This window comes from Coptis chinensis, chromosome 5, assembly GCF_015680905.1.
Source record: "Coptis chinensis isolate HL-2020 chromosome 5, ASM1568090v1, whole genome shotgun sequence".
Taxonomy (NCBI): Eukaryota; Viridiplantae; Streptophyta; class Magnoliopsida; order Ranunculales; family Ranunculaceae; genus Coptis; species Coptis chinensis.
The window spans coordinates 89260999-89272442 of NC_141460.1; the positions used below are offsets into that span (position 1 = coordinate 89260999).

At 37.9% G+C, this 11444-nt stretch overlaps 2 protein-coding genes across 3 annotated transcripts; one reads left to right on the forward strand and one right to left on the reverse strand.

Moving 5' to 3' along the window:
* Nucleotides 1-399: 399 nt before the first annotated feature.
* Nucleotides 400-4266, forward strand: LOC147499867 (ATP sulfurylase 1, chloroplastic-like). Its single transcript, XM_086561630.1, has 5 exons — nucleotides 400-1065; nucleotides 2776-3181; nucleotides 3327-3587; nucleotides 3683-3769; nucleotides 3878-4266. Exons 1-5 carry the CDS (start codon nucleotides 557-559, stop codon nucleotides 4013-4015), a joined length of 1401 nt encoding a protein of 466 aa, XP_086417756.1. The 5' UTR covers nucleotides 400-556; the 3' UTR covers nucleotides 4016-4266.
* Nucleotides 4267-4605: 339 nt separating this feature from the next.
* Nucleotides 4606-10471, reverse strand: LOC147499868 (calcium-transporting ATPase 12, plasma membrane-type-like). 2 transcript variants are annotated; one of them, XM_086561629.1, is made up of 2 exons: nucleotides 10001-10471; nucleotides 4606-7849 (listed from the first exon to the last, which is right to left on the reverse strand). In XM_086561629.1, exon 2 carries the CDS (start codon nucleotides 7842-7844, stop codon nucleotides 4776-4778), a length of 3069 nt encoding a protein of 1022 aa, XP_086417755.1. In that variant the 5' UTR covers nucleotides 7845-7849; nucleotides 10001-10471; the 3' UTR covers nucleotides 4606-4775. The 2 variants fall into 2 exon arrangements, with proteins under 2 accessions (XP_086417755.1, XP_086417754.1); XM_086561628.1 differs by lacking the exon at nucleotides 10001-10471 and adding an exon at nucleotides 8599-9975.
* Between the last annotated feature and the right edge of the window lie 973 nt (nucleotides 10472-11444).

Here is an 11444-nt window from a genome sequence, read left to right on the forward strand (position 1 = left end):
GAATCCAACACATATCCATGGAGCTTTATCAAAAAAAAAAAAAAAAATATATCCTTAGAGCTATGTGCCTATGTCATCCTCCACCTTTTTACACAAAAGCCAATACCTCATCCCACCATATGGCAACAAACAACGTGTGCCAAAATACTTAAAATGAATGGATGTTAGAATCTAGACATAAAAGGGGGCAAGTTCAATTCAATTAGGTAACCCCACCACGCCACCAAGCCCAAGAAATGATACCTTTGCCTCCACAAACTCACAAAACATCTTTGGTGCATCTTTGAATTCAAAGCATAGGAAGATTCATAGGAAAAAGAGTCCTAATAAATGATTAGAAAATCAGTTTCCAACCAAAAAGTATAGAAACAAAGCAACACTGTCTAGGTTCATTCTCTCAATTATTTCCATAACCTATAAATAATGGGTGGACCATTTAAAATCAATATAATCTCTAATTAAGACAAGTAATTTTTTTTTCTATAATCCCCAAAATACCCTTTTCTTCTCATTTCTTTATTTCAGGTTTCAGCTCAAAGCTTGCTTTCAGGCTTCAATGGCGTCAATGGCAACTCTTTTCATGCAAACTCCAAACCCAACGCACTCATTTCCCAAATACCCAAAATCCCATTTTGGGTCTGGTCTCAAATTCTCCATTTCTGTGAGCAAAAAAAGTAGTAAAAACTATCCAAAAGCTCGTATTTTTAATGGTTTGATTGAACCAGATGGTGGGAAATTAGTTGAGTTATTTGTGAAAGAGTCGCAAAGAGATGTAAAAAAGAAAGAAGCTTTAACAATTCCTAGAATTAAGCTTTCTAGGATTGATCTTCAATGGGTACATGTACTCAGTGAAGGTTGGGCAAGCCCCCTTCGTGGATTCATGAGAGAATCTGAGCTCCTCCAAACCCTTCATTTTGCCTCACTTAAACTTGAGGATGGTTCTGTTGTTAATATGTCAGTGCCAATTGTATTAGCTATTGATGATGCCCAGAAACAGCAAATTGGCGAGTCGGATAAAATAGCGCTTTTTGATTCAGATGATAATCTTGTGGCTATCTTGAGCAAGTAAGACCTTTTTTTTGGTTCAGTTTTTATTATGAGATTGTTTTAGTCTTTATGCAATTGATTGACTCAAAAACTTTGTTTATGGAATAAGATTACACTCTATGGTACATGGTAGATGAAATGCATTAGATAATACAGTAAATGGAATTGTCATTTGTCTGGAAACTGTTCTTGTTGTATCCTTTCATATTAACTGTATATAACTTATATTGTGTTCTTGTTCACAATTCACATATAAGTGTCTGGAAACTGTTCGATGTGCATGGTCTCATGTACCTTAGATAGTGTACATTTTCCATCTAGCTTATGTGTTAGAGCTTCTTTTTTATTTACATTCTTACAGTAATGATTGCTTGGATACGGCGTAGAAACTATTTTAATTGATTACTCATTGTTGCTGACATTTTATTTTATCATGGCTGACATTTGTGTGTATTTTAGCATATTTTGGTCAATAGCAACGTAAAACATTGAAAGATACCCGATAGGATTAGCAAGGTCAAAGCAATTTTTTAAACTACTTTTTCTGGGGTTAAATGAAGAGTGTCGTGTGACCAATCCATGGACATGCAAATGAAGTGACTTTAGGTTTCTGCCTATCTGTTGATTATTTGAGTGAAAACTCAAGTCAACACATTGGTACGGTTATTTTGTCGTGTCCGTATGTCAACACAATCCCTATACATGTTTGACATGTCTTTTTTTATTTCAAAAAGAATCATTGTTGAAGCAAACTATCAACTTCCTTTTGGTACAGAGTGTTGAACAAGGATTATTAGGTGTAATATAGAAACTTATGAAAACAAACAAGTGAAATCATCTGCAACTCAACTGTATTGTAATTGGTTTCATTAGTGCGTTTATTATATAGCATGGTATGAAAAGGACACAAGTGATTAGTGCGTTTACTACATTGCGTTTTAAACATATATAATGATACTTGTGTTTGATGGGGCGTTTTATATATTATAATGCCTATGGTACACATTTATATAATGTATAATAATCTCTATACATCCGTGACTGATTCTCCAAGTACCAGTTACTTCTCGGATACCTATATGCTGTATTTAAGTTGTTAGGAATGCCGAGTGTCTGTTTTAGTGGCATGGAAATAATAGGTTATGATCTTAGAGTAGGGATTGTTTGTATAAATTATAAGAATGAAGCTTGAATGACCCGGTTTTTCGTACCTTACTTGTAATGAAGCACAGTTACGGTAATCTTAGCAAATTGCTCTCCATATTTTAAGAAACTTGTAAGCTATGTGATTCTGTAGTAGTTGAAACAACACGTTAGTACAGTTTGCAATTGATGGTTGGTTTACAATCCGGTCTTCTGCCAAATTGAGCAGATATCTCAATAAGTGCTTTTGTAATATTTTTCAATCTTTTCTTCTTGATAATTAGGTGTGCTTAATCATAACCTTCAATAATGTAAATATCTTAATATGTCCTTACATGTGTTTTGCATGCAGCATGTTGTGAAGAATATCGTTGACGTATTGTTTATAATTTTCAAATTTATGATCTGAATATTTTTGGCCGACCTTGAATGTGTTGTTGGAAGACAATGTATGGATTCATGCTGACAAAAGTTTTGGGAAAAGAGATGCAATAGCTGAAATGATGACCTTCATTTGAGTTTTGTTGAGCAACTAAGTTACCCATATATGCTAATGGTTTTGTGATATTTTCTATGATTTTTAAGGATTGAGATCTACAAGCACCATAAAGAAGAGCGGATAGCTAGAACTTGGGGAACCACTGCTTCTGGTCTGCCATATGTTGAAGAAGCTATCTCCCATACTGGAAACTGGCTCATTGGTGGTGATTTGGAGGTTATAGAACCAATCAAGTACAGTGATGGTCTCGATCGGTTCCGATTGTCTCCTGCAGAACTGCGTGAGGAATTTACAAAGAGAGGTGCTGACGCCGTGTTTGCTTTCCAGCTCCGCAATCCTGTACATAATGGCCATGCTCTGCTCATGACTGACACCCGCCGTCGGCTTCTGGAGATGGGTTACAAAAATCCTGTTCTATTGCTTCATCCATTAGGCGGCTACACAAAAGCAGATGATGTACCTCTTGATTGGCGAATGAGGCAACATGAGAAGGTTGTTAGTCTATTCTTACTTTTTATCAATCTGTAGTTTATGACAGTATGATATGAATCTGCTCCATTACATGATCTACTTTGGGGAAACTTCCTTCAATGTACAATTAGACGAGCTTAATAAAATAAACAAAATGTTTCTTCAGGTGCTTGAAGATGGTGTGCTTGATCCAGAGACAACAGTGGTTTCTATCTTCCCATCCCCCATGCATTATGCAGGTCCAACTGAGGTGCAGTGGCATGCAAAGGCTAGGATCAATGCTGGGGCAAACTTTTACATAGTGGGTCGAGACCCAGCGGGTATGAGCCACCCAGTGGAGAAGAGGGATCTCTATGATGCTGATCATGGGAAGAAGGTACTTAGTATGGCTCCAGGGCTTGAACGGCTAAACATTCTCCCATTCAAGGTGTGATAAATTTCCATGTCCTTCGTAACTATAATGGATGTAGTTGGTTTAGGTTACAAATATTAAGATTTTTCACAATTCAACTACTTCTACAGGTAGCTGCCTATGACAAAACTCAGAGCAAAATGGTTTTCTTTGATCCATCAAGACCTCAAGATTTTGTATTCATATCAGGGACCAAGGTAATTTCTAATCTGCCAATTTTGGTATGTAATGAGATATCATCATAACCCTTTTAAGTGAATTGAATGCTGCAAATATTTGCTAACAGTTATCTGTTCATTCTACAGATGCGAACACTAGCAAAGAACAAAGAAAATCCACCAGATGGTTTCATGTGTCCTGGTGGGTGGAAGGTCTTGGTGGAATACTATGACAGTTTGGTTCCCTCTGGAAATGGCAGACTGCCTGAAGCTGTTCCAGCTTAGGGACACTAGTGTGAAGAACTTATTTATCTGTGTGGGAGAAACATTAAACTTATCTATCTCCTGTGTGTTCTTGATTTGAAGCTGTAACCATTGTAACATCAGTCCAGCTTTTAATAAAGCATTCAAGGCAGTGGTGCAGAGACACAGGTATTTTATGGTTTACAACTGTAAATAGTTTTCCGTCCATCCTGCCTTGTAATGCCACACTTTGTATAATATGTCGTCACATATATCTCATATGCTTCACAAAAGACAGGTTATGGTATCTGCTTTCAGATTATTATGTTAGATTATTGTGTTCTATATGTCTGTATACACTACGTACATTCTGGTCATGCGTGTCTACAAAAATACTCAGCGAGATGAGGAATTTTTTTTGAAGTCCATCTGAGTGCTATTGAACAATGCAACACATTATTTATCAGTATGTTTGACTACGTGCATGGCTGGTCAGGAGATGATCATAGCGCTATAGCAGTCTTTGGGGAAATTGGGCTCTCAACCCAATTACTTCATTTTCAAACAAAACAGGCACTCTATTTTAAACGTCATAATGCATGTTATCAAGGGCAATAACAAAGAAAAGAAAAGATAAAAAAACAAAGATATTCCTGACATGATAATTTAATTAAAGACATGTACGTTAGACGTATAAAAGGATTTACAATAGTGAAACTTGTGCTACTGTCACAACTTCAAGAACTTCTTTTCTTGAAACCCCCCCTTCCAAGATTAGCCAATTAGGATATCCTCCAATGGCTCATCTAAATGGGGGAAGAAGACTGACAAAGGGTCTATCCGGGACTGGTATGCACTTCACGAACCAAGCAAGTGGCCAAGAAACAGCTGCAATACCAATACATACGGCCCATTGCCCCCAACTCAACCTCACTGTATCTGCAAACTTCTTCAGAAACTCGACCATCACCACCTGAAGAACAATAGTGATTCCAACGATTCCTATAAACAACTTGTTCTTATGTATTCCTTCGAACACGTTTTTCTTCTCCATCTTCCTTGCGTTGAACTCATTAAACACTTGGCAAAGAACGAAAGTGTTAAAAATGAGCGTGTTCCTCACCATTTCATTCACACCGAATATAGATTGTCCCTTAAACTGTAGGATCAAGAGGACTGATATCTGATATAGCGCCTGAGCAAGTAAGTTCCTCCACATAATATTAGTTATAAGTGGTTCAGTATGCCCAACTGGTTTCTTATCCATGAGATCATCAGTAGGCCTATCAGTGGCCAGAGCCAGCGCACCCAAAGAGTCCATGATCAAGTTCACCCACAACAACTGGACAGCAGTAAGTGGCACATCGCCTGCTGAAACTGCCGCTATGAAATTGATCACAAGAGCAGCAACATTAACAGTAAGCTGAAACTGGATGAATTTTTGGATGTTGGTATACACACACCTTCCCCATCTTAAAACAATTACAACAGTTGCGAAGTTGTCGTCCAAAATGACTATATCTGAGCTTTCTTTTGCTACTTCGGTACCTTGGATCCCCATTGAAAGACCAATATCAGCTTCTTTAAGTGCTGGTGCATCGTTTGTACCGTCACCTGTTACTGCTACGACCTCACCTTTTTGTTTCAAACATTGAACCATTAGAAGCTTGTCAAAGGGAGAGGACCTAGCCATCACTAAGATTTTATCAACCTTTTCCATCCTCTCTTCGAGCGTGTAATTCCTGAACTCTACTCCTTCCACCACCTCTCCATTGCTCAAGTCTTGATCAGGCTTTAGTATCCCACATTCAATCGCTATGGCTCTTGCTGTGAAAACATTATCTCCAGTGATCATTTTGATGCGTACTCCAGCTTTTATGCAAGCTTCCACAGCGGATTTCACTCCTGGGCGACATGGATCCTTTATTCCAACTATTCCCAATAAGGTTAGTCCGTCTTCTTTAAGCTTTTTGTGGATATTCTCATTATTACTATCAATCGGAATTTTTCCATGGGCAAGAGCAATGCAACGAAGACTTTTAGCTGCCATACCCTCGATTATTTGCTTAAACTTTGTTCTTTCATTCTCATCTAGCACCTTTTCGACTCCAGTACTTTCATAGTAACTCGAGCACATTTGTACGATCATTTCAGCAGCTCCTTTCCAATGCATGTGAATTGTCCTGTTGTCCTTTGTCATTGAAATCCCACTTCGCTTCTTCTGGGAATTGAATGTTTCGACATGAAGAATTTTACAACTTTGCTTCAATTCATCCATGTTCATTCCCAAATCCAAGACAGCCCATTGAAGTATGGCTTTCTCAGTTGGGCTACCGGAGAACTCAGGCACCCATCCTGAAGTGGGTTTATAAACACTCCCCGTTGTGTTCAGGCCAACTCCTTCGTGAAGCAATTCAAGAATCTCTGGGGAAATTCTAGACTTAACATCGTCCCACATTGTTTCTTGTCCAATCCAAAATTCTGTCACCTTCATCTGATTTAGTGTTAAAGTTCCTGTTTTATCTGTGCAGATGATGGTGGCTTCACCCATTGTTTCACATGCAGAGAGTTTTCGGACCATTGCCTGATCAGCCATCATTCTTTTCATCGAATAAGCAAGAGTAAGCGTTACAGCCAATGGCAAACCTTCTGGAATCGCCACAACCACAATAGTAATTGCATCAGAGACAATACGAACCATGGCATTCATCACATCATTAAACTTGGTCTTGCCACCAAAAAACTCCCGTTTTCCATTTGCATCTACTGTGTGCCCTGTGAAGTAACGTACTAATAGCACTACAAGAACAAGGAATGCTACTGATAAACCAACTTTCCCTATGTAAGAAGTCAATTGATCAAGTCTAACTTGTAATGGTGTTCTGTCATTAGTATCACGGTTTATTGAGCTCATCATCTCACCCCAGGCAGTGTTCATGCCCACAGATGTGACGAGCATGCGGCCATAGCCATCTACCACCTTGGCACCAGAAAGCAGGAATGGACGCCTACTGCTATCAACCTCCACAGGTTCACTCTCTCCTGTCATACTTGACTCGTCTATTTGCAATGAATGCCCATCTAAGAACAAGCCATCTGCTGGAACCTGATCACCAATCTTTAGACACACAACATCCCCTACGACAATATCAAATATGGAAATATGGTGTCGCCGTCCATTTCTCACAACATCAACCTGAATATTACTACTTATACTAGACAGCTTATCAAATTGCCTCGATTGCCTGAAATTACTTGCACAAGATACAGAAACGACCACAAAAACAGCAATAAATATACTTCCACCATCATACCACCCCTCTTTCCACCCATGCTCTTTTATTCCAAACACAATAGAAAGAGTAGCACAGACAAGAAGTATAATTATTATTGTATCCTTGAATGCTTCAAACACAAAATGGAAGAAGCCTTTAGGCTTTGGCTTCTGATATGTGTTTGCGCCAAATGCATTGCTCCTAAAACCCATATCTTTATCATCGCCGCAGATTCCATTGTCAATATCGGTCTCGAGTGCTGCTGCAACTTGGTGGACACCTCCAAACTGGCGCAGACCTTCCAGGTTCTTCTCTTTTACAAAATGTATTATATTTTGGTAACCTACATTGGAGAGAATCACCTGATTATTAGCATCATTGTTGAGTTGAATATCAATGGCCGCATAAGACCTCGTACGTAACAATCCAGTGAAGGATTGGTTCTTCATAGCAACAATCTCTTTATTTAGAGACAGTAATACTCTCACTGCATATATTGCTGTGCAAGCCAAACGCCATCTTTTGTGCGGTTTGTTAAGGCTTCGCACGTTAAGGAGAAACGCACCGTGGCCTGTCTGTGCATGTCTGTCAGACATGATATCTGATAGATAAAAATGATAGTTAAATTAGCGAGTCTGAATTCGATTCATAAACAGAGTCTCATTCGTAAGTTCGCAATAAAACTTAAGACAATTGTAGCAACAAATTTGAATTTATAAGGAATTAATTCAAGAACTCCCTTCTTCCACCAAACCTTTTATTCTTAGATCACATTATATACCCACAAGTATTAAATTCAAGTTTATCATATAATAAACTTACTATTGGTTATTCAGTATAAGGCCTTTCCTGGAATACCATGCTGAAGCACACTTCGAAAAGGATATGATATGCAAACATAGGCACATAGCAACCAAGAAAATCATGCCAAAGTTATATATAATATGCTTAATTGGTAAGTTCAAGTGTACAGCGACTAATTGTAACTATTTAATTCAAAAGAAAAAAATTGCGTGAAGAAAAAAAAGTGCTTGACTTGGGCGCTTCATATACTAAACTGGAAGTTCATCCCGAAAACTAATTTAAGTCCTCCCTCCTTTTTTATTTGTATGAGCTCCGTGCAACTCTTCAAAGTTGCATTTCAGATACACTCAAATAGAGACAGTGAGAAGTGAACATTCATAGATAGCCTAGAAGCAAAAGCATATAGAAATTAGAAATATATAACAAAAGAAAAAGCATTCCCTTCATCTTTTTCTTTCTAACTAAATATCTGTAGCGCGTTAGGAAAAAAGGTCTTGTCAGTTTTGTTTTGGAGGGGTGGTTATACAAAAGTTAAGAATTTCCAACCTCCGTGTTGTGGATTCTCCTCTGCAACTCTTAACATCTTCAAAATTTCTCGAGTATGTATGTTTTTCTAAGAGAGAAAGAGATGATTAGATTGGCGTTCACATGTAGTAGTCTCTGTTGACAGAGTTGCAGAGTTGACGGTTCCCTCCAAGCAGAGTTTCTTTTCAGTTGGTTCAAACTTCAAACTAGATAGTTGCTTTTATATTGGGTTAATTAGAATAAACCCCCTATACGGGCTATACCCGTTTAGATTAAACCCTATTGTTTAAATCATTAGACTTAAATACTTATTCTAGTTGTTATTTTATTTAATTCCAGAACTACCCCGTATTATATTATATTTGACCCTTCCATCGTCTTTTCCGATCACTCGTCCCATAGCCCCAATGTCAGGCCAATGAGATACCCAACCTTAAATAAATCCAATAATATTCAATTTTAACCTCCAAATATTCAATTATATTCTTTTAATTCTTATTCCAAAACAAATTGGATTGCGTGAGTTTTGATTAAAAATTAAATCTTCCGTTCTAAAAAAGCTCACTTCTATTTTTGTTCATTAAAACCTTCCCACCAGCTTTTTGAATAAATTTTCCGCTCAAAATACTTAAACTCAATAATCACACATTTTGAATTTCCTCTTCACCCCACCAATTATTCTTTCTCACTCTTAATCCATTTCCAACTTCTTTAAACCCATTTCTAGCAAAATTGGTCTTCTTAATAGCTTTAAATGCTTCTATCAATATATATGTATTCTCTTATTTTTTAATTAGGTAAGTTAGATTTGAGTCCTAATGATGTAGAGCTGTTTTGAATTGGAAGAGAGATAGTGCAAGAAATTTTGTAATTTTGTATAAATATGGTGGTAATGTTAGCAAAAATGTAGAAAAGTGATCGAGGACAAAAATAATAGGAGCAGTTATGGAATTAAGTGAAATATAAACCAGAATGAATATTTAAGTCTAAAGATTTAAACAATAGAAGATTTAATCTAAATTAGTATATACTTTGGGGTGTTTAGTATAATTAACCCTTTTTATACCGTAATATAAGACCCAATCAAACCCGAGAAAGAGATTGGGTCCTGATCTTACTCTCAGGTTATGGACTTTTTATATGGTTGGTTTCTCACTTCGCCAAAAAGCCTAAAAGAGAATGTCAACAGTTAAAAACTAACTAAAATGTTTCATGTTATGATCAAGATGAAACACATGATTTTCACTGAAAAAAGAAGAGGCAAATTTTCAATTCCTACGAAAACGAATTTTCCCAGCCGTATAAGGAAACTAGTTTCCGTGTAAAATGGCATCGTGAGAGCTTTTGCCAAAAACAACTGTAAGTAGTTTTCTGCGTCTACCATATTAAGATTTATTGATATGAACTAGAGTAGAACACATACGTTATGACGTATTGACGCCGCGATGCTGGAAACAATTATGTACTGCAGTGTACGCGTTGAAGTTGCAGCTAGATTTTTTGGAAAAGAACCTAGAACATATTGCTCAGGTAGTGGTTATTACATGCCTGTATTTGTCTCAGAAATAGATAACAAGGTTGAAGCTAGCAGGCTAGGAGTGGTTTCATGCCTTTCATACCAAGAGTCAATACCAAGCTAAGTATAAACTCAGAGAGTCTTTATATAGACATAAATTTGAGTTTAAGGAAAGTATATTAAGAAGGTTCACTGAAGTTTCCTTGTGGTGTATCCTGAAAGCTTTTCCAACAGTAATAATTAAGAGAGATAATATCACGAGGTTGATTCTGTTGACAGTGTGAGGTTACTGTTAATGGAACAAATATGTTAATGACATTGCAGGTGTCGACTAGCAAAGTCGGTAAAATCTTTGGGTGATGATATCAGAGGTCTGGGGCTCGATGTTAATGACATTAGTTGTACCATTTAGGGTTAACGAATATTATCCCCACTAGATGAGCCAATTAGGATTTACTCCCTCCCTACTAGATGGCCAATTATGGTCTTTTCCCTAAATACAAAAAAAAAATCAAATTGATCGTGTTTTTTTTGTGTATTTAAGGGGGAGACCCTAATTGGCCATCTAGTGGGTGGGGGGGATCCTAATTGGCTCATCTAGCGGGAGGGTAATACTCGTTAACCCTACCATTTAAGCATACGAAGTTGAAGCTCACACCAATAACACAGTGACACCAAACTAAGGAAAAATGCAAACTTGAAGACTTGAAATCTTCCCAAAGTCAAGGACACAGTAGTAGATTAGTAGTAGTCATATACAAAAGGTGTACGATCTCATGTGCATACTATTGGGTGGTCCCTCACCATGTGAATTGGGTAAGAACTGTTGAGACTACACAAGGAGTGCACACCCCCTCATGGGGTGAGTATGCCTAGATATGATGCGAGTACGCCAAGACATCAGTGTTGACTAATTGTTCACAAGGGGCGGACGCCTGGGGGGGATCCTAATTGGCTCATCTAGCGGGAGGGTAATACTCGTTAACCCTACCATTTAAGCATACGAAGTTGAAGCTCACACCAATAACACAGTGACACCAGACTAAGGAAAAATGCAAACTTGAAGACTTGAAGTCTTCCCAAAGTCAAGCACACAGTAGTAGATTAGTAGTAGTCATATACAAAAGGTGTACGATCTCATGCATACTATTGGGTGGTCCCTCACCATGTGAATTGGGTAAGAATTGTTGAGACTACACAAGGGGGTGCACGCCCCCTCATGGGGTGAGTATGCCTAGATATGAGGCGAGTACGCCAAGACATCAGTGTTGACTAATTGTTCACAAGGGGCGGACGCCCTCGAATATGCCTTGTGAGAGGATGCACGCCCCTATGCTTTTGAACAAATAGA